This window comes from Corticium candelabrum, chromosome 2, assembly GCF_963422355.1.
Source record: "Corticium candelabrum chromosome 2, ooCorCand1.1, whole genome shotgun sequence".
NCBI classification, from domain to species: domain Eukaryota; kingdom Metazoa; phylum Porifera; class Homoscleromorpha; order Homosclerophorida; family Plakinidae; genus Corticium; species Corticium candelabrum.
This window is the reverse complement of record NC_085086.1, coordinates 7452983-7474132: the sequence shown is the minus strand read 5'-3', so window position 1 is coordinate 7474132 and position 21150 is coordinate 7452983. Positions and strand designations below refer to the sequence as shown.

At 42.5% G+C, this 21150-nt stretch overlaps 3 protein-coding genes across 3 annotated transcripts in view; all 3 read right to left on the bottom strand.

Moving 5' to 3' along the window:
- The window catches only part of LOC134198160 (stonin-2-like), a 5071-nt gene extending 1923 nt beyond the window's left edge, over positions 1-3148 (bottom strand). The window contains exon 1 of the mRNA XM_062667495.1: positions 1283-3148. Within this exon, the coding sequence (XP_062523479.1) occupies positions 1283-3044 (1762 nt within the window). The 5' untranslated portion in view covers positions 3045-3148. The remainder of the gene's footprint in view (positions 1-1282) is intronic.
- A 5561-nt stretch (positions 3149-8709) lies between these two features.
- On the bottom strand, positions 8710-11691 carry LOC134198422 (uncharacterized). Its single transcript, XM_062667813.1, has 9 exons — positions 11585-11691; positions 11353-11418; positions 11251-11289; positions 11047-11121; positions 9948-10010; positions 9652-9699; positions 9570-9602; positions 9393-9492; positions 8710-9338 (listed from the first exon to the last, which is right to left on the bottom strand). Exons 1-9 carry the CDS (start codon positions 11624-11626, stop codon positions 8980-8982), a joined length of 825 nt encoding a protein of 274 aa, XP_062523797.1. The 5' UTR covers positions 11627-11691; the 3' UTR covers positions 8710-8979.
- A 6524-nt stretch (positions 11692-18215) lies between these two features.
- LOC134198483 (zinc finger MYM-type protein 1-like) lies at positions 18216-20493 on the bottom strand. The gene has a single exon (XM_062667892.1). The coding sequence runs from the start codon at positions 20213-20215 to the stop codon at positions 18314-18316; it is 1902 nt and encodes a 633-aa protein (XP_062523876.1). The 5' UTR covers positions 20216-20493; the 3' UTR covers positions 18216-18313.
- Positions 20494-21150: the final 657 nt, after the last annotated feature.

Genomic DNA, 21150 nt, shown 5'->3' with positions numbered 1-21150 from the left:
ATCTTCGAGTACTTGTATTACAATTAAGTTCATACCATATGGCAGTCTTTGTCCTAATTGGTCTTATCTTCAAACCAAGCATCCCAGGAACTACTTGTTAGCCTGAAACAACTTCCCACTTTTCAAAATACAAATACAAGTCCATTGTCTTCATAGCTAATCACTGCCTACTCATACAGCAAAGCATAGGGGGCCTGTACCAAGTGGAAGCCAAGGCATGGCGGAGCGCCGTGCCTTTTGTATGCTGGGGACAACCCTGCTTGTGACCATAGCATGTTGGGTGTGCAGTGAGCAATATCTCAAATCTAAAAAAGCAACATACCAAATCATGATGCACAGTACGTCTATTGCATGTTCCTGTACTAATGGTACTGTGGTACAAGCATGAAGGAATCAGGAACAATGGGACCCAGACTGCGTGTCAGACATGATGGTGACTAAAGATGTAGTCACATCCCTGACTTCTGCTCTACAGTCTCTTGGAGAGGAAGAGTTCTCTTTCAGAGAGGTTGGCAAATACGTACAGCTTGCGTTGGGACAGGATACCATGAAACAAGTACAGTACAAATGGAAGAAAGTTGGTTCCAAGACATTACTGTGATAGATGAGAACATCAATTACACTAATAGTATTAATAACCTAAAGGTGTGTCTGGTGTGAGGCTACGCACCCAAAAACACACATACACATATGCATACAGACAGACAGACAGACAGACGGACAGATCCATTAATCTCATATAGACTGTACTATTCTCATATAGACTTTAGTAATACATATGCTAGGAATTTGTGAAAGTAAACCAGTCCTTGCAAACAACTAAGTAATAGATTAACTAATGGACTTGGCCTTGAATGTCAAAATCAAATAATAGACAATCTAGAGCATACATTGATACAAGAAAATGAGTTGATGAAGAAAAGGCAACAGACAGACAAGACATAAGTACATACATACATACATACATACATACATACATACATACAGACAGACACAGACAGACAGACAGACACACACACACACACAGACAGACAGACAGACACACACAGACAGACAGACAGACAGACAGACAGACAGACAGACAGACAGACACACACACACACACACACACACACACACACACACACACACAAACAAGCAACATGATAAACATATGCTCAATTTGGCAACAAACAAACAAATATAAGACCACTAATACACAAAATAGATAGACACTTGTGTAAGTACAGACACGAGTCACACTACAAACGTTGAACCTACACAGCCACGCACACAAACTCACCAGGCAACAGTTCCAACTGACAATGAAATGCTGGCTTATTGTCCATATCTGGTAGATGACCAGACATCATGTTGCCTATCCGCCATACAACGGCACCAAACTCGGCCTCATACTTTGCCTTGCCAACATTCGTCTGAATCTGACAAATGTCTGTCCCCAACGATCTTCTAAACCCAAAATGTCGTGTCGATTTCACTGACCGTCGCCCCATCCTTGTCGTCCGTATAAACAGAGAAGCCCACAACTCAGGAATTGGAAACTTCATGACAACGTTTGTCAAGCAGAGATCCGAAGAAGGCAACAACGAATGCTCCAAAGTAGCCGTAATAGTGACGACTGCATTGTCAACACGATACAAAACTGTAGCCTTGAGTGGTGGCTGATGTACAGGACTCGTCTCACACTGAAGAAGTTGAAATTTGACAGCATCGAGAGGATGGAATATGATAGACCGATTCATATCAAATGCATCCTTGTCAACACATGGATGGATCGACACATTATTTAGACATATCGCTCGACCAAGTGGAAGAAAGCCGCTCGTCGACTGAACTTTGTCTGCTTGACAATCATTGACAACGAGACGACACTCGGGGGTGTGACTAATAAACGCGGTGACATAAATCGTGTCAATGGCATTCTGTTGGATGACACGCCCATCCCATTTGGCCTCAACCTTGCAACACTCTCGCACGTCAACAAAGACTTTATTCGAGTGGTACACAGTCGACGGGTCCTCGGACACAGAAACAGGCAGTTGACGAATGGCTCTGTTCACCGTATCCACACAATCCTGTAAAATGTACGAATCATCGCTGCATAATTTTAACATCGTGACAGACTTTTTGGATTGCGAACGCATAAAGAAAGTGCGGATCCGCCGCTTCTCTTTGTACTCATAAAAACGAAGCTTGACAGAATGAGACTTCGAGTGTTTTCCCATCCTACGAACGCTCATGTCCGTAAACGCCATACCATGGTGCAACTGTATTTCCTGATATGGCAACACCTCGTTGAGATCCACCTCCTCTAACTCTCCCGGATGATGCAGTTTATTCTCTGCCTGCAGTTCGGTTTCTGGACATCGTAGCAACAACAACGACGTGCCCTCCACTGACATATTCACAGGCACCCACGGATCCTTTCTCTTCGCGTTTCTCAGTTTGCACTTGAGTTGCCACCCATTCTGCACACCTGGTCGCATCACGTGACTCAAGTGATGGTCACCACTTTGATCGTCTGACGAAGGAGTAAGCACCGGCGACAGGCCGTCGTCATCAAAACGTTCCCAATTTGGTCTCCTCTCATCGCTGCTCGCACTCGCACTCGATATCGGCGACAAGGCGCGGTCTCCGCGCAACGGGTCTCTCCCCACATACTGGGAAACACCCGGATGTGTATACCAAAAAACACCCGGATGTGAAAAAGGCGTGCTCCTCTCTTCCTTGACTTCGATTGCATTCGGACTCCGCGCACGATCCACCCTACTCCCGACTTCGCAATCATTAGAAAGCATTGCTTCTTGCACCGTCCTCAACGGTGCAGCCATCAACGAGCTGCTAAATGACGTGGCGCCATAGTCACTTGCCAAAACGCTCACTCTTCCCTCCTTGTCGTCTTCAAACGTTACCCACGAGCTCGCACGCTCTCGTACGGTCACGACTGGACTGTCTTCTACTCTCGTGGTCTCGTGCAGTCTCCGGTAAGAAGTCGAGCTCGATGCGATGCTCTTGAACGGATTCGTGGCTTCCGCCTGGTCCATGGCGCTCAGCGGGCACTGCGTCTAGTGATTCGGACTGATTGGCGTGTGGCGTTGAGCTGCTATGGCTATTGTTCGCATGCAGAGCGGCACAGAGTGGCAGCGAAACGTGGCGACCGCAGAAAGGTTGTGGGTATTCGAGCAGGCGTGGTCGCCTAGGATAGGAAACAGCAACTAATTAATTGGGCATCACGTGGGGCGGAGTGTCGCTGGCGATGTCGCTAGTGTATGCGATAAACGGCTGCATCTTGTTGTTGATATATTTCTTTGCTTGATGGTAGAGTCATTTACATGTCTGTTCGGGTTCAGCCAGTTGGCTTATCCGGGCGTTTGTGTTGAGAATACCCGTATAAGATAATTAAATTTTAATTCTAGCTCAACGGTAATAAAGTTATTACAAAATTTTACATGGTTTGAATAATTAACCAACATCCATTGCCTCTAGCCGAGACTACAGACTGTAGTAGGACATTGCAGAGATTGTTTTTTTCACAATTAATTAATTAACAAAAATGGATTAATTAATTAATTAATGAAGATAAGCATACGAATAAATAGAGACGAAGGAAATAACGAGATGTTAAAGCAAAGAATCTAAAATGGCTACCCATACAAAAGTATCCAAACGTGTACGTCATAGCCAGATTTCTTCTTGTGGGGGAAATTTGCACTGTTTAGCTGTTGGATCTGTACAATTCTTCGGTCGAGAGCGAATCGTTTCGTATGACTCTCGTCGTTGTAGCTGCTTCGAACTAGGCGCTAGCCTGGCTGACAAAAGTGAAATGTGAAAGAATAACTAGATCGCGTTGCTTTGCTTGCCGGTACGTACACGGCTTCTGAGACGCCTAGATTATTAGTGTCAGCGCTATTAGTCCGGCTACCATTCGGAACGTTTACAGTCGAGGCTCTGAGATTTTTTACTGAGTTAATTAATTAACGGTCTACGCAGGGCTGCCAGGTTATTCCGGTCACGTGTGCTACATGTAATTACCAAATCTAAAAAAATTTGAATTATTGGAAACTACGGTTTGGGAGATTGCTGTTACTTCCACAGTGTGCTTACAGTTGCGTGTAGTTGAACTCGTACTACAACTACGCTCAATATCTAGTGGGGTGCTGTCTCCGGTTGCACTCATGTGACCGCTCCCATGCAAAGTGCGTGGCAGTAGTTTACGTGATGCAATCATTGTTGAATTGATTACGTAAGTACATAAGTCGAATTCCATTTCCCGCGTCATTTCCATCTTCAACCATGCACTCACATGCACACATATACTCACAGTAGCACACAGGTTGGAGGGAGACGAAATCCACTCATCTAGCTGGAAATTGAATAAAACAAGTGTAAAAACAATTGAAGAAAATGATGGGTCTAACTGTACTTAGTCGTGCTCATCTCCTACATCACAATCTCTTTAGCTAAATTAATTGCATGCGGCAGTTTCAATCTAAAACGCTGCAGTCGTGTGTGACACTCACAGTACTCGATTGTGATGTAGGAGACGAGCATGAATAAGTACATACCTATTCCTACATACCCATCATTTTCTCAAATGTTTCTAGGTACATCATTCAGCTGCCCATGACAGCTAGAGTCTTGCGAGTCACTGCATGGAAGTTACTTCGAGTCACTGAGAATTCTGGCGAGTCATGGCGACGACTCGATCACGGTGAGTGACGACGGCGACACAGAGTCACTGCGACGTCTGGCAAATTACAGCTATAGTCACAATGACTCGCATCGAATCATTTTTTAACGATTCACTGCTAATTCACTGTAATTCTACGTACATGTGAGCAATTCATTGTGAGCTCTCAAGTGTAAGTGATTCGCTCTCTTTAGCAATACGGCTGTATCTCTAGGCAGTTGTAGCAATACAAAGTGCGGCAGCAGCTAGCCTAATTTAGATGTCCAAGCCAGATCACATTTGGGTGAACGTTAGCTACATGAATCGATCTACAGAAGTCGTAATTGATCAATTGGTACCATGCAATTGATCATACAAATCTTCGTTGCGTGTTCTGGAGTCTTAGCAATTGCTCTACATTAGATGAACTGTATAATATACATACATACATACATACATACATACATACATACATACATACATACATACATACATACATACATATATATATATATATATATATATATATATATATATATATATATATATATATATATATTCAAACTCGAAGAATCCCCCCAGACATCCCCAAACCAACAAGTCTTACATTACACTAGGTCTATTCCAACTATCAACGTTAGACACGTCCTGTATTTCTAGCTGAATAACGTCTCCGTTCTGAACTAATAAGGCCTGGAAAATAACTTCTGCCAATGCTTTGTCTACGTGTGCGCTCTGGACCAAAACCACAATCAAGAAGATAATCTCCAAAAGTGTCAATGTGCTGACAACAATTGCACAAGACATGCAGATGCCGGAAGAGAAGGAAACATCTTGATTCCCAAACATAGCCGTACTGCAATAACAAACTCACGAGGAGACATGGAAAGGCCGAGATTAGAGTTGGGTACTGCCCCAAACCAAGCTCCTGCATAAGATGTACTGATTGAATTTAAACGTGCTTTGTCTCGTAAGCTAGCAGTGTTCAACAAATACTTGACTAAATCAGAGTCAAATTCTGATTGGATTTGTCGTTGAGGAGCGGTGCTGAAATCTAAAGTCGAAGAACCGAATTTGTTTTTCAGATATTGACAAATCTGAAGATGACTTTCGGAGTTTCCTGATAGTAAAGGCCTTGGGAAATGCAAATTTGCAATATCCAGTGAATTGCAAGCCTTTCTGAGGAAGTCCTGTACCATCTTACGAGTAGAATTGCAACTCCCTACGTAAACAGCAGGTGAAGACTGGACTATTTCTCTCACACCAAGTCCATCAAGTCTAATAAGTAATGTCGCTTGCAGTCATGCCATATCTGTAACAGAAGAACGACAAATAATTTCTAGAGATCAAAATAACCCTTGAACAAAGCGATGTAATTGTTCCAACAACTTGGCCGGAACAACAGTTCGTAAAATATGATTGAATTTGCAAACACTCTGACAGCTTCGAAGCAAATGCAATGCAACCTGTAGATCATCAAGTTTACCAACATTTGACCGGGACTCCAAGATTTGTCAACACGTTTAGCTGTCGAGGACTTAAAAAATTTGACGGATTCGTGGACTGGTGATCCTATAGTAACTCGATACCTTCTGATAAGCGTCTGACTTCTGAACGAAATTTAGGGGGAAAAGTTTGGTCTCCTAAAGGCTAATATAGTCTACTTGTAAGCATATGGTATCTTATAAATTTCAAAAATTTGTGCTGATCTGTGTCCTACGACGGACTATATGTATACATACACTTTACCCTAGACAGGCTTGTTGATTCATCGGTCATCACTTTCTTCCAAATTGCACAAAAAGCGGGTTACGAGACCAAGGCCAAATTTACTGGGATTTCTGCGGAAACGAGTCACTGTATGGTACAAGGGACATCGTGAATGCAGGTAGCGCGCAACACAGTAAAATCGGTACTCCGAGGGTTTCAGACATTTTTACGCCCACTGTAATTAAACGTGAAATATATTTAAAATTTGAAAAAATAAATTTTGCTTCAACACTTTCAATTCTTCATGCTTCCATATAGAACCATTGAACTAAAGCTCCCCAGTTGCAATGCCTACTCCTTACTTTTATTTAATTAAATAACTAAGTTTAAGTCTCCAGCTAACCTGGTGCCCCCATACAACTGATAATGCCAGTCGCTAAACATCATGTCAAATATGTAATTACCATATAACACGAAGATCCAGAAAAGTGACTGGCGGTGTAAACATGTGATCGTTTAAAGTCGTAGACGTGTACTTGATGATGTCGTCCGCCTGATAGTAACTCTATCTATCCCTATTGACACGAACGTACAGACTAGATTAATTAACTTAATCGCGAATCAACCTGTTGACCTACGTGACATCCTGGTCTGACAGCCTGAATACTAAAATTTACTAATCTGAAATATAAGCTGACGTCATTTTGCAGCTTCCTCTTCGACTCTTCCTTGCCAAAAGGCACACTTCTGCGCTTCACTGATACGTCACGTCGCGCGTTCACCGATACGTCACGTCGTGCGCATGCGATCTTCCGGAATTTGCTTTCCAGACTCTAGAACCGCTAGACACGGCGACTTGCTTGTCACTAACCGACGCATATATGAAACGTTAGGATTCTTGAAAAATCAACAATTATACCTCACTAACTTTATTCTAAAATGGCGCATCAATTGCGCGTGCATGCAGACCCTGTCGGTATATTATTTGTGGTCGAGAAAGCTAGGTTCTAGAGGGGAAGTCCAGCAAAATGAACTTAACTTGTATGAGTAGATCTTACGAAGACAAATTGATCGGTATAAGTTACTCCGTTATCTTCGCTTTTGTATACGAGAACGAGCGATGTTTCGTGATGTGCAACGCCCACGCGACTGCTCCGCGCTTCCTGGTCGATTAAGCTCCGCCAACTGGAAACAAATCAATGCGTTTACGGATGACTGCTACGGAGATATCGAGAATGACGAATGTGAATGCGAAGATATTATAAAGATCTGCCTTCTCGCCGTCAGTGGTTCCTCTTTAAAGTAAAATGGTGCCGGCAGAGCTGTTTATCCGCCAGACTTGCAGAGGAAATAATGAAAACCATTGTCTCAACAGAAAGCTAACGTTAGCTTTACCGATCCGACGAGCCTACTAGCCAGGCATTGACCGGATTCCACTCCAATGCTTTCACTAGAAAACTAGAACAAAAGTATGAGCCAGCTGCTACCGAAATGCCTCTAAACAACATTGTACAGTAGCCTTTCGCTAATGGCCGCAAAGATTGGACACTGCAATGTCAGTATATATCAGAACATGTGCCGCCATCCACATACATGCAGATGCCAGATCATGTCTACACTTACCCCAGCGCTAAGTAGAACTGGTTGCCGTCACAACGACTGTCTTCGTCATTGATGCTTTTCAGACCTCTACTCTAGTCTGTGTCAGTGTCGCTTATATCTAGTAAGCTAAAGTGTCTATAGATAGTGAAATAGTAGCTAGGGTGAGACAAGTGAGACTTCCTCTTCCCCAATTGTACAGGCTTGGTCATGAACTCAGTGATTTTAGTATTCGGCCGATATAAAGTATGTCATTTCAAGCAGAATTTTTGTTCACACGATGACTGTACTACCCATCAAACTTACCGCCTCTTGCTCTTGCATCGAGACCATTTTTCATCCGAGGCCATTAAGACGTGGTAGCACACAGAGCATGCGGACGATTTTCAATACAACTTCCACGCTACGATTTAGCGAGACATCTTTGGATAAACACGCTCTTTCGACTTACTCCATTTCCACACGTTTGTATGATACCAGTAACCTGGCGCGTTTGTTAAGTATTTTTGTTTTCTGGATTTGACAATTCTAGTGAGATTTGATTGCAACGCTTATCAGTCGTTCTTCACGCAGAAGTAAACTTGAGTAACCATGTCACTAAGCAGCTGAACGTTCTATCCTTTCAGCACCCTAGTGAATCTATTCCGTATTCCGAGTACCTTGTTTTGCATGTTGCCAACGGAGACGGCAGAATGTTAGATGTAGCAACCAGTACGTCAATTAGACTGTAATCCGTATAATACTATTACTGTATAATACTTGGACCCTAAGACAGTTTTGATGTTTTATTATTTTTATAGACGCGGCATTATTGTCTTTTCAAAGTCACACATCTCTAGCTAGCAAATCCGTCTAAACATGACCAAATGATCCACAGAAAAGCCCAATTTTACTACGCGTTTTTGCTCTAGATACCTCACCAAGACTCCTAAACGACAATTTTTTGTAACTAAACACAAAGTCAACGCCTTACACTAGACAACCGCGTCTGAACACATTTCCTAAATTTCACGTTGCAGTTGGTAGATGCCAAAGTGAGATGCGTCAACTCCAAAATTGTATTTGCAATTTTTGCTTTGCATCAACACCGAGTCTCCTTCATTCATTTCACGAACCTGACTGCCAAATATACTCTGTTTGGTTCCATTGATACTTTGATCAATTATCATCAAGTTTCCAACATTGTTGATCAAGAGCTCCCAACCACATTCACTCACACCATCATTTTGAATCATCAGCAAGCCATAAATGTAGTATGTCCCACTTTCTGGCACCGTGAATGATGTCCCGTTAAATTCCATACCTCCACTTAAGATGGGGGCATCATCCGACGTTCTGTCATTTTGCCATAACGTTACAGCTACATAAATTATAATGCAATTTTTCATGTAAAAGCTAATATAAAACTTAATACTTCCATCGTTTTCCTCAGTGACGTCACCGTCGCCTGATCCAAGGGCTTCACCCAAAGAAGTACGTGATCCAAAGACGTGACCCGAAGGAGTAGGTGCACTCTGTCCCATAGAAAATGCGTTACATACTCAACCGTTGCAAACAAACAGAAATAGCAATTGTAAATTTACAAACATACCAATTTGACAACTGTATCATTGATATCTACAACCTACGCACAAACTATTTATACATGTAATATATGCTAAACTGTTACCAACTTGTGTTTGCAGTTCGTTAATAGATGAAGATAAAGTTTCCTCTGCTGCCTAACAACAGCACAAGAAAACATAACAATTAAATCGTTTTATACATTCCCAACCAGCTTGCTTTGTCAATTAAACATGATAATATTACACAAACAACCTATTACTCCTAGGTTGTTTTTAGCCTGACAAAATTATAAGACAGACTATCATCAACTTAGTGACAAAGAAATATCTATGTATGGTGGAGGGCAAAGCAGTAACAGGACACCGCAATTAAAATACATTTTTATGTCAACTGTTTTTACTACCCGCTGATGTTGTCCTTGTAGCTGTACTGTAACATTCACACTTTTGGTAGCTGATGTCAAGTCCTAAGAGAAGACAACAATTTAGTGTCTTTAAGATTATCGTATTACTACTACAGTACAGTAAATGCTTGTTTTGTATTCTATAGATTGTCATAACCAAAACTAAATGAACATACTAGAATTTGTGTGTGTGTGTGTGTGTGTGTGTGTGTGTGTGCGTGCGTGCGTGCGTGCGTGCGTGCGTGTGTGTGTAAAGTGCGCAAGTGTATACAGCACATGTACATGTACAGTCTGCAAATCGGCGGTAACTTTGCAGTCTATTGAGACTTCAAGCTGATTTGGGTATGGTTAGAACCCACATGGCTTTGTCTAGCCACTATCCAAGCTCATAAAATTTTATTTAACAAGAGAAAGCGAAGAACATCAAGACATTTTTCTAGCCATAGGCGGAGCGTGAAGTCTTGTGTAACCCAGGACGCGTACACCTGGGTATACAATTACTAGTTATCGTATGGGCACGTCGAGGATATCGTTGCTATTTTCAGCGTTCAAAGTAGAGTTGTGCGTACGTTAATATTACTTCATATTTTGTTAGCAACTGTTTACTACGTGCTTTTACCGTTTAGTAGCTCATTAGAGGCATAGCAAATCATCAGCGTGTTACTCTGTGTTGTGCTGTTGATCATAGCAACGGAAGCTATACGAGTTTCTCTTGACAGCGGGAGAGTATCAGCGCATTCCAGGATACAAACGATTTGTTACCGCTCTATCGACCAATCAGGGTAGTCAAAAACCATGTGACATGATACAAAATTTACCCAACAGATCTGTTTACATCTCCTGATGTAACATGTTACCATTGCGACGCGCGTGATGGACAGCTACTGTGATCCGGCCTGCCACTTACATATTATTTTCATAGACTTATGAGTCTAGCCCTGGTTGGAACGGCAATGCTATGCAACTGCTGGTATTATACTGAACCTGTTTACACATGTATATTGTCTGCATGCCCTAACGCTCACTCATTCTTTGCACGCCTGTGCATGCATGTAATCTATCCGTGAGACCGTTTAGATACGTCTAAATTGCACGATACCTCAAGCAGACGGTCACGCTCACGTCCTTTCTCTAGCAGTTCTTCGATCTTCGCATTGAATGACTGTTGCATTTTCTGTAAAACGCGAAGTGCAGATCAAATTAAGTGAGACTCATGTAGTTAGCAACAAAAAATGAAGGTGTTGAGCAACATGACCCTCTACGTGCATGCGTAACTCAGATTTTGTCATCAACAACGACGTACCTTCATTTCTTCTTGTAAGTATTGCACTGTAGTCGTGCACTAAAACAGAGAGCAATTGAAATGAAAGTAATTGTCTCACCATGTCAGACAACGATAGAATACCGATTCCACGAGTCTTCCTGCCAAGCATTGATCAGATACCACTCCAAAAATGTTCTCGAGGCTTAACTAAAACAGAGAAACAGCAGCTGTGCACGGCTTTGGTAAAGAATGGAGGCTCTAACTGGTCTAGCTAGTTATCTAGAAATGTAGAATACTATCACACAAAAATGGGAATACATGCAGGCATGTACTGAACACGTATGCACTATCTAGTGCACAGCTTCACACTTACCCCAGCGACAATCAGAATGCCGTACAGAAAGACTGTCCTCATGACTGACGCTCGAGGGCTAGCTCAGAAAGGTCGACGCAAAGTGATCACGGTAAAGATGAATAGAGGACGTAACAGCAGATATTAAGGGGCGGAGCTTCTACAGCATGCGTAATCTCGAGGGTAACGCACACCTTTCGCCGATCTTGCTGTACACAAAGTCCACGTTTCCGGGTCTGCTTCTGAACCGTAGATCATCTTGCCGTTGACTAGGCTTTGTAAGTAAGTTCACTACTTACCATTTCGTGCATCTTGTGAGAGGCTTTGCCTGCGTAGAGACGCGTAGCAAGCCATTTCTAGAGTACGGCTTCTCGAGGCTGAGACTGCTGTTCAAACTGAAGTCGCCTAGTACACATTCTGAAGAGATACACATGGAGAGGAAGCACAGACTACTCATTGCCTAAAGATGGATTAGTTTTGGCGAGTGAAATCATGCCACCTGGGAACCCATTTCGGGTAACCAGACATGTAGGCGTTCCGCGTTGTTTCTGGGCAGTTTTGCTTGCTTCTGTATATATGTGATTGGCCAAGTCGAAGTTCTTACTGTGATAACTTGCACTCGATAAGCACACTGACGCGGATCAGAGTACAGTACACGTACTCTGTAGTCTGTTTACAATTAGCACCCCCAGTCTGCAAGTCCCAGCAACAGTTCTGTCTAAAGTAACACGACACACACGCACTAATCCATAGTTGTAATGTCTAAATCAGAAAGCAGAGGCTGTTCTGCCTCATCTGCAGTTGATCAAGACATGTGTCTAGTAGTGATCTCAAAATTGAAGATGTTGGTTGTCAAAAATGCCACTGAGGCGCTGAAGCTGATGGTTTACATCCGACAATTGAACAACAAGCAAATGAAATAGTGTAACTTAAAAACAAGATTAGAGTTCTCGAGCAAGACTTTGCATCTGCAGAGTCTGGGTTGCAAGGCAAGGCATTCTAATAATAAAATCAAGTCTTACACAGGTTTTGTGTAGAGAAATGTACTTGATACAGTGTGGAGTTCGACTGAAAGATCCCAAAACAATTTGTCTGTATAGCAAACAAAGAATCAGGCCAAGGCACATCAAGTGATGTGTAAGTTCATCCGAGCTCTATACACGGCTCTGCTTACTATAAAAAGCCTCGCGGTTTCTCACCGTATACATATACTGGCATTCTCAGACTACATTACATTCAAAGGATAGAAACAAAAGTAGCAGGAGTCAATTCTCGACATCTTCCGGTGAGAATACTGTAATAGTGTAACTCTACTCTCTAATTAGTAGACTAATCAACGAACGAACAAGTGATCCCAGCCATATCACTAACTCTAGAGTTTAGTGCTGTATTAGAATGTATTTACGCCTAAAATGCGTGTGGCATTATATGTATATGATCATGAAAAAGTTAAACAATTTCGAATGGACGAATAAATGAGCATTTCATGCAACTCATGGGTATATAACATTCTTTGTACAATGTACGTATATATCAGGAATGTTTCAATCTACATTTATGGCCCAACCTTCTTCAATGGCCAGTGGGTCTTTCGGCCATTTCTAATTTCAAATTTTAAAACTTTTGAAATTTTTGAATTTTTGAAACTTAATTACTTAATTTTTTGGATTGAAATTTTATATTTTTAATTTAACGTTACCAATTTCTAAAAATTTGCATTAAATTTTGAAATTTAAATTTTTTAAAAAATCAAAATTTAAAAATTTTATTATTTCAAATTTGTAAATTTTTAGGTGCAGTATATTAGAAATTGCCTTGCCGACGATAAAGCGGACGTAGGTGTATATATGAACTGATGGCCGGAGTTGAACTAACAGAAAATGAACGCTCATCCGTTCTCTCAAATAATTTGAGTACATCAGAAAAAGAAAATTGAAAGAACGAGTAGCAGTGTATGCGGTAGGGAGTTCATTGGACGGCGTAGAGGTGCATTCCAACGCGTGCTGATACGCTGATTCAATTAAATAAACTAGGCGCGGTTTCTGCTAATCACATCAGCACGTTTCCGGTACCGTGTTTCTGCACCTGTACGTACGTCGAACAGTTACTAATGTTTAGTAACTCGAAGTGCATGGTCGCGTCGTTACTGTAGATGTAGCAGTACGATTGGCCCAACTGCAAGTTGCACTTCATGTCTAGATTTTGTACATCACATAGAACACTACCCACAGATAGAACCTCTACAGCCTCATGCTGTGTCTCTTCTGTGCCGTGGAAACAGAACCCACACTGACTACAAGTGAATTACGAGACCAAATAGTAAAGGTGGACACGCACGCAGTGCTCGTGGCAGGAGGGCCTAGGGAACGTACGTGTACCGTACTGCTGACACGCCCCTCCCCTCAACGGTACCGCGTCCAACTACAAAAACTGCATTTACGTATGTCGCACTGTATCGACAGACTAGTCGACAATTCAATACCAACTAACTTTATACAAGCAACGTGCTGCATGATCGCGTGAATTACGTTTGTACTGTATCGTAATCTTTCTACAGAGTCTCTACTTAGCTAAGAATGCAACAACACGCAGCTAGAGATCCTCTAGTATCAGTGTCAACATCAATTAGGGGTTTCCTCCTGTATCGTTGAAGGACGCCCCCACACTACACATAGAACAGACGCACACAGGCACACACAATAAACCGACTTTTGTGTCAAGAATATTGAGCGTAGTAAGGCACAGGATTTATTTGCCGATGAGCTAGTTGCTGCCTCTTTCTATGTTATCCAGGAGTAACTTGTCTTAGAATGCGTCCAATGCGTTTGTCACTAACTCTAAGTCCTCCTGGTAGATCACACGCACACACAATAAACAATGGATTCGAGTCAAAGGCATCGTTTAGCACTCATTAGGGGTTGATCCTTAGAGCGTGCGTTGAAAGAATGCTGTCACATGTTCGGCAATATCGCTAGCATTACGAGGTTGTGCAGGGCACAATCACGATGGTGGTCGATGGTACTTTGGAAATTCTCCTGGATCTTGAGAGCTGACAGCGCCGACTAACTAAATTTTAGTAGCTACGTAGGCAGATACGCGAGTTTCCGGACAGCCATGCAGACGCGACAAACTTGGGATTCCCCAACCAATTACCAGCACGTACAGTATAGCCACATCGTATCAAATTGAGTCACGGATGGACGAGAGAGAAATTCAAGAAATGGTCAAGGCTGGGCTATCGCACTCAAGCATAAGGTAAATACTTCTAAGAAGACATCCTGGAGTCAAAGGTTTTCTGAACGATCCGTTAGACGATTTGTCATGAGCAAAACATTCATTATCGTTCTGTATTATCTGACTTTGACGTGAGGCTGGTTGTTCAGGCAGCTGTTAGAGAAGTAATATGTTCTCTTTTTACTAAACCCGTATAAAGAGATGGAGACTTTTGCCGTTAGTACACATCTCTACGTATGTTGGTCCAGCGTACGAAAGAAAGATGATGAAAAGTGTTTTCAAGCAGGAGGACTTAGAGTTAGTGACAAACGCATTGGACGCATTCTAAGACAAGTTACTCCTGGATAACATGAAAGGAGGCAGCAACTAGCTCATCGGCAAATAAATCCTGTGCCTTACTACGCTCAATATCCTTGACACAAAAGTCGGTTTATTGTGTGTGTGTGTGTGTGTGTGTGTGTGTGTGTGTGTGTGTGTGTGTGTGTGTGTGTGTGTGTGTGTGCGCGTCTGTTCTATGTGTAGTGTGGGGACGTCCTTCAACAATACAGGAGGAAACCCCTAATTGATGTTGATACTGATACTAGAGGATCTCTAGCTGCGTGTTGTTGCATTCTTAGCTAAGTAGAGACTCTGTAGAAAGATTACGATACAGTACAAACGTAATTCACGCGATCATGCAGTACGTTGCTTGTGTAAAGTTAGTTGGTATTGAATTGTCGACTAGTCTGTCGATACAGTGCGACATACGTAAATGCAGTTTTTGTAGTTGGACGCGGTACCGTTGAGGGGAGGGGCGTGTCAGCAGTACGGTACACGTACGTTCCCTAGGCCCTCCTGCCACGAGCACTGCGTGCGTGTCCACCTTTACTATTTGGTCTCGTAATTCACTTGTAGTCAGTGTAGGTTCTGTTTCCACGGCACAGGAGAGACACAGCATGAGGCTGTAGAGGTTCTATCTGTGGGTAGTGTTCTATGTGATGTACAAAATCTAGACATGAAGTGCAACTTGCAGTTGGGCCAATCGTACTGCTACATCTACAGTAACGACAAGACCATGCACTTCGAGTTACTAAACATTAGTAACTGTCCGAAGCGGCATACGTACAAGTGCAGAAACACGGTACCGGAAACGTGCTGATGTGATTAGCAGAAACCGCGCCTAGTTTATTTAATTGAATCAGCGTATCAGCACGCGTTGGAATGCACCTCTGCGCCGTCCAATGGACTCCCTACCGCGTACACTGCTACTCGTTCTTTCAATTTTCTTTTTCTGATGTACTCAAATTATTTGAGAGAACGGATGAGCGTTCAATTTTCGTTAGTTCAAATCCGGCCATCAGTTCATATATACAACTACGTCCGCTTTATCGTCGGCATGGCAATTTCTAATACACTGCACCTAAAAATTTACAAATTTGAAATAGTAAAATTTTTAAATTTTGATTTTTTTAAAATTTCAAATTTCAAAATTCAATGCAAATTTTTAGAAATTGGTAACGTTAATTAAAAATGTAAAAAATTTCAATACAAAAAAATTGGAAAATTGAATTTTAAAAATACAAAATTTAAAATTTAAAATTTAAAATTTTAATGGCAGAACTCACTGACCTTCAATGGGTAACTTCAATACAGGCTAAAATATGGTTACATTATCATAGTTTACTATTTTCCGATAGTGTGTATCGCAACTAGTAACCTGAAGTTTGAGGCTATCTATGTAAAGTGTCCGGAAATATGAAGTTTGGGAATTTACTAGTCGAAAGGACACTGTTGTCTCAGCATCATTGAGTAATTTTAAATTCTTTGGTATTCTGTTGGAGATCCTTTCAAAATTTGTCCTATTTATTCTGGTGAAGGTTTCCGTCATTTGACCATGATGTACTAACACGCGCTAAGCCAGACCAAATTTTGTTTACTGCGGCACTGCGAAAGTGACGGTACACTAAATAATAGGAGAGGTATGTGAGATAGAATAGTGAGAGAACTGCTACTCTAGTATATCGATAGGTTACCCCAATTTTGGTTAGAAAAAACTTCCATACCCATGAATTGATATTTTACTCACAAATTGCAGGCAAATTTGATCTGGAATTAGCAAGCACTGCACACTGATCACTAGATCATTTATGCAATGACGGAAGAATCGACATGGCAGGTAAAGTTAGCCAAGGGAAAGGCATTAGTTAAAAAACGCAGGATATATCACGTGACCTAGAGTGCAACACACTATTATTTAGTTTGCTTACCACCCAGTTAAAATTACATATTGAGTATATCGTTAAACCCTCAACTAAGAAGTTCGAAAAGAAGAAACATCGATCACCAGCGGCGACGTCTGCATTCCGTGATTGGAGAAAGCCATATGTCTATGTTTGAAAATTACTATATCGTTTGACTGCTGTTAACTTACGTACGTACGTACGTATGTCTGTGCATCTGCATAATACAATTTAGTTTTTAAATTTATTAAGCTTTCTGTTGATGGCAGAACGGCCAAGCCTAGCGATATTCTATGTAGCTTTAATTATAACTCCGTTTCTTTCTGCAAGTTGTCTCCAGTAGCTTTCAATTAATGAATTTTTTCTTTCTCCTTATTATGTGCAATTTTAGCCTCGTCTCCAGACTCTCTCGCGCTAGTCTTGTCCGGTGCCTGTATAACAATAATTATTTCAGTTGCGAGAGAGTCTGGTATCATCCCGCCTACTTCCTGCCATCTCTTCTTACTAACTGCCATAAGTGGACAACTAGGTGTCACCCCAACGTCATCAAGTGTCCTGTAGCTTCAAAATCAAACTAGAGTTAGAACTAATCCAAACACAATCCAATAAATGCAGTAGAGTAGGCAGCTGTTTTCTGTATATTTAAGGAAGACAGTTGTGCTTGATCGCATTATTTCGCACTCTCTATCTAACACAATCTGTGTCAAGCAATCAAAGAAATTTTAACTAGAAAATTCCTTTTCTTCTGAGGTACTTTGTTCGTGCTAAGACGTCATTAGAGTAGTCCTTGTCAGTTGTCTGCGTGTCAATGGCAATTGTTGAAGGAATGATGTAATTTTGGAGGCCGACGTCGTACGCAGCTATTCCTGCCTTGACTTGAATGGCTTTTTGCCAGTACGGGCGATGGTCTTCGACGTACTGTATAGCAGACCTCAACACTTTTGCAGCTTGATGAAAATGTGGCTGTCCGCTAGGCCCTCCTGACGTAACAACGTGGTAACGAGTTGTGGACAACTGCATGTAGCCGTACTTTGTCGCCGAATGATAACTGTATCCTCTTGAATTCAGTTGATAACCTGCTGCAGATTCTCGACTGGCAATGGCAGCAAGTATAGTTGGGTCGATTCCCGTCAACCTGCCAGCTGCTCCGCAGCGGCGTAACCAGCCTTGTAAGACTGGGGGGGGCACTCGAGCGCGGGCATTTGCACTGTAGACGGCGAGTAGTATTTCGTAGAGTTGATATTGTACTTCCTGAAGAGCTCTCACACTGTGCGGTTTTTACACTATAGACAGCAATCTACTTTAGTAACTTAATTCTCCTGTTCTTGTCTATTCTAGCAAATAACTCAATTGCTTCGTCAATGTCTATTTTTCCAGAGAGGTCTCTCTCTATTGCAAGCAAAGCCATACTGTTTAACCGATCTTGACCCATACCGGCCCGAAGATAGCTTTTTAGCCTCTTCAGACACGAAAACGAGCGTTCGCAAGATGCTGTTGACACACCCATAGTCAACACTATGGTCAGAAGTTTATACAACTCTACAAACGCCTCTTTGACTGGCAAGAGATGGTGTAAGACGTCAGATAAAGAGTTTACATCCTTCTTCCTTGCAAGAAACCGTTTGCATTCTTCGGCTTGCACAGAAATGTCCTCAAAATTTAGCTTGTAGTGGACAATCAATGGCTGCATAGTAGTTGCATTGAGAAAAGATGATCCAGGCATGCAAGCGCTACATGCCCTTATCAGTGGACGAGTCTCATGGGAAAATCGGCGCTTCATTTCTCCTATGATTGAGTCAAGCACTTCGTAGTAGACGGAAACTCTAACATAGGTTTCGACGTCCTCTGAAATAACTGGTTGCCTGCCGGTCGTTTCCATTATTACGTACTCATCTAGACGTGTTGGCTGATGGCTGACTCGATTGCGGCGCCTCGACTGGGAAAGATCACCAAGGTCCACTTCGTTGTTTCTGGCCAGTTCTTCGATATCATTCCATAGATTCTTCCACAATGATGAATCAAATGACGCCTCTCTCCATTCAAGCAAAGTGTCTATTGCCGTTTCTACCAAATCTACGGCTGCAGCTAGATCAAGTTGCTTACTCTGCAGTACATCTGAAACCCCCTTTGTCAGTAGGAGAGCTTTCTTAAATATGACGGTACAAGCAATGAACTGTAGAGACTGAATCTGACTTAGTAATCCTTTGGACTGCACCGCACGATCCTTGTTGTTCCCCTCAGAAACTCGACGAAGAGTCTCTATGATTGCTTTGTACCCGTCGTGTACAGCTCTTACACTGTCTACCCTACATGTCCACCTTGTGTCTGATAACCGTTTAAGATGAACCGGTTTATACGAGGAATTGATTTCCTTCATATTCTCCTGAACACATTCAAGTACGCAGTGAACGGCCGACGAAGATACGAAAACGTAAAGGGAATTCAGAAGTGAAAAATATTCGTAAGCGACTGGGATAGTTTTGCAGCAGTCTACGAGAGCCAGATTCAGACGGTGTGCATAACAGTGACAGTAAGTAGCCTGAGGACACATAGTCTTGATTTTCGCCTGGACGCCTCCATGCTCGCCGCTCATTACATTCGCTCCATCATAACTCTGAGAAACACACATTGACAAATCAATGCTACTCTCACCCAGTGATTTCGTAATAGAGTGGGCGATTCCCGCTGCAGAAAGATCGGTTAAAGCAACGAATCCTAGGAACCGTTCACACACATTGCCTTCAAAAACATATCTCACAACCAAGGACAGCTGTTCGCTTTTGCTGACATCACGTGTTTCGTCTGCCATGAGCGTGAAAGCTCCACTTGCCTTTAACTCGGAGCAAATCTTGTCCTTCACCATCTTTCCAAGTATATCCAGTATGGTATTTTGGACATTAGGTGATAGGTATCTGGCATTTCTAGGAAGGCTATTCTTCTTCTGCTGCAAGCGAGCGTCTTGATTGACTAGGAGGTCTAAAATAGCTCTAAAATTTCCTGGGTTCTCCGACGTCTCTGATTCGTGGTGTCCTCGCAGTGGTATATTTTGTCGCGCAAGGGTGAGAATCACTGTCATAACTGACTTCAGGTAGTGCCGATTAAGCATAATCTCCTCTTCTTCCACATCCCGTAGTTGGTAGTCCACACCGAATTGAACCTTTTCTCTTTCTGCAACAAGACGTTGTTGCCATACTTGCATGTTCGCTCGGTGGTTCGCGGATTCCGCGTGCTGTTTCAGGGCTCCACTTTTACCCTTAGCCTTCTTCCATCCCCGAAAACCAATTGTAGTGAATGCTGGATCAACTCGACTAACTGCTCCTACCTTGAGGTGACGGCAGGGGTAGCAGTATATTGCATCTTTCGCTATGGAATATTCTACCCACGTGAATGCCTTGTACCATTCAGGAGAGAAGGAGCGATGTTTCGAGCCGAACTTAGTTGTTGGAAATTTTGACAGGAGGGGCTGCGCAGGCCTATCTCCAATATGGCGTGACAGATCTGTGAGCGGAACATACATGCAATAATTAGTTAGAGTACAGTGACAGTACTGTACCGACGAAATTGTGTTACAAGATAATAGATATTTCGTGTACCTGCAGGTGATTGTAAACCTTTCATGGCGCCTGGTGCATCCTCGGCACAGTCCGTCTCGGGATTTGTCGGTGATCCACAATCTAGATCTACTTCCAGCTCAGAATCTGCATATATGAGTGCAGGTGCTACAGCAGTTTTCGGTGACACAGGCCCGCTGCTGGCCATGGAAAGATCTACAGTTGCTACGGAACTACTGAAACTGCTCTCGTAACTGCTCTCGGCAAGGACATGTGCCGAAGGAGATAGACATAGTGACTCCGAGGCAGAAGCAAACTCAGACTCAGCGTTCTCGCTAATGCCTACCGTAGACGCCGATTCGGAATTCGTAATCACATGCCCTTCTGTACCAACTGAAATGGGAGAATCTGCCCTCGACCTGGTGACATTCTACAGTTACTAGCTAGCTAGTACAGACAGCAAGAGCACACCAGTCACAATTTCACAAACCTCTTGGGCTGAAAGAAAGTCAGAATTGTTTCATTTCTGCTGTTTCCTGACCGTTTCCGGGAAGCCTTCTTCGTATGTGCTTCAGTCATTATA

Excerpts from the sequence above, each read along its gene's own strand:
- LOC134198422 (XM_062667813.1), bottom strand. The coding sequence starts at position 11,626 with ATGAGGACAGTCTTTCTGTACGGCATTCTGATTGTCGCTGGG. Across the intron at positions 11,419-11,584 it reads GCATTCTGATTGTCGCTGGG|TTAAGCCTCGAGAACATTTT; the intron begins GTAAGTGTGAAG and ends TCTCTGTTTTAG. Across the intron at positions 9,700-9,947 it reads TACAAGGACAACATCAGCGG|GCAGCAGAGGAAACTTTATC; the intron begins GTAGTAAAAACA and ends TGCTGTTGTTAG.
- LOC134198483 (XM_062667892.1), bottom strand. The coding sequence starts at position 20,215 with ATGCAAGTATGGCAACAACGTCTTGTTGCAGAAAGAGAAAAGGTTCAA.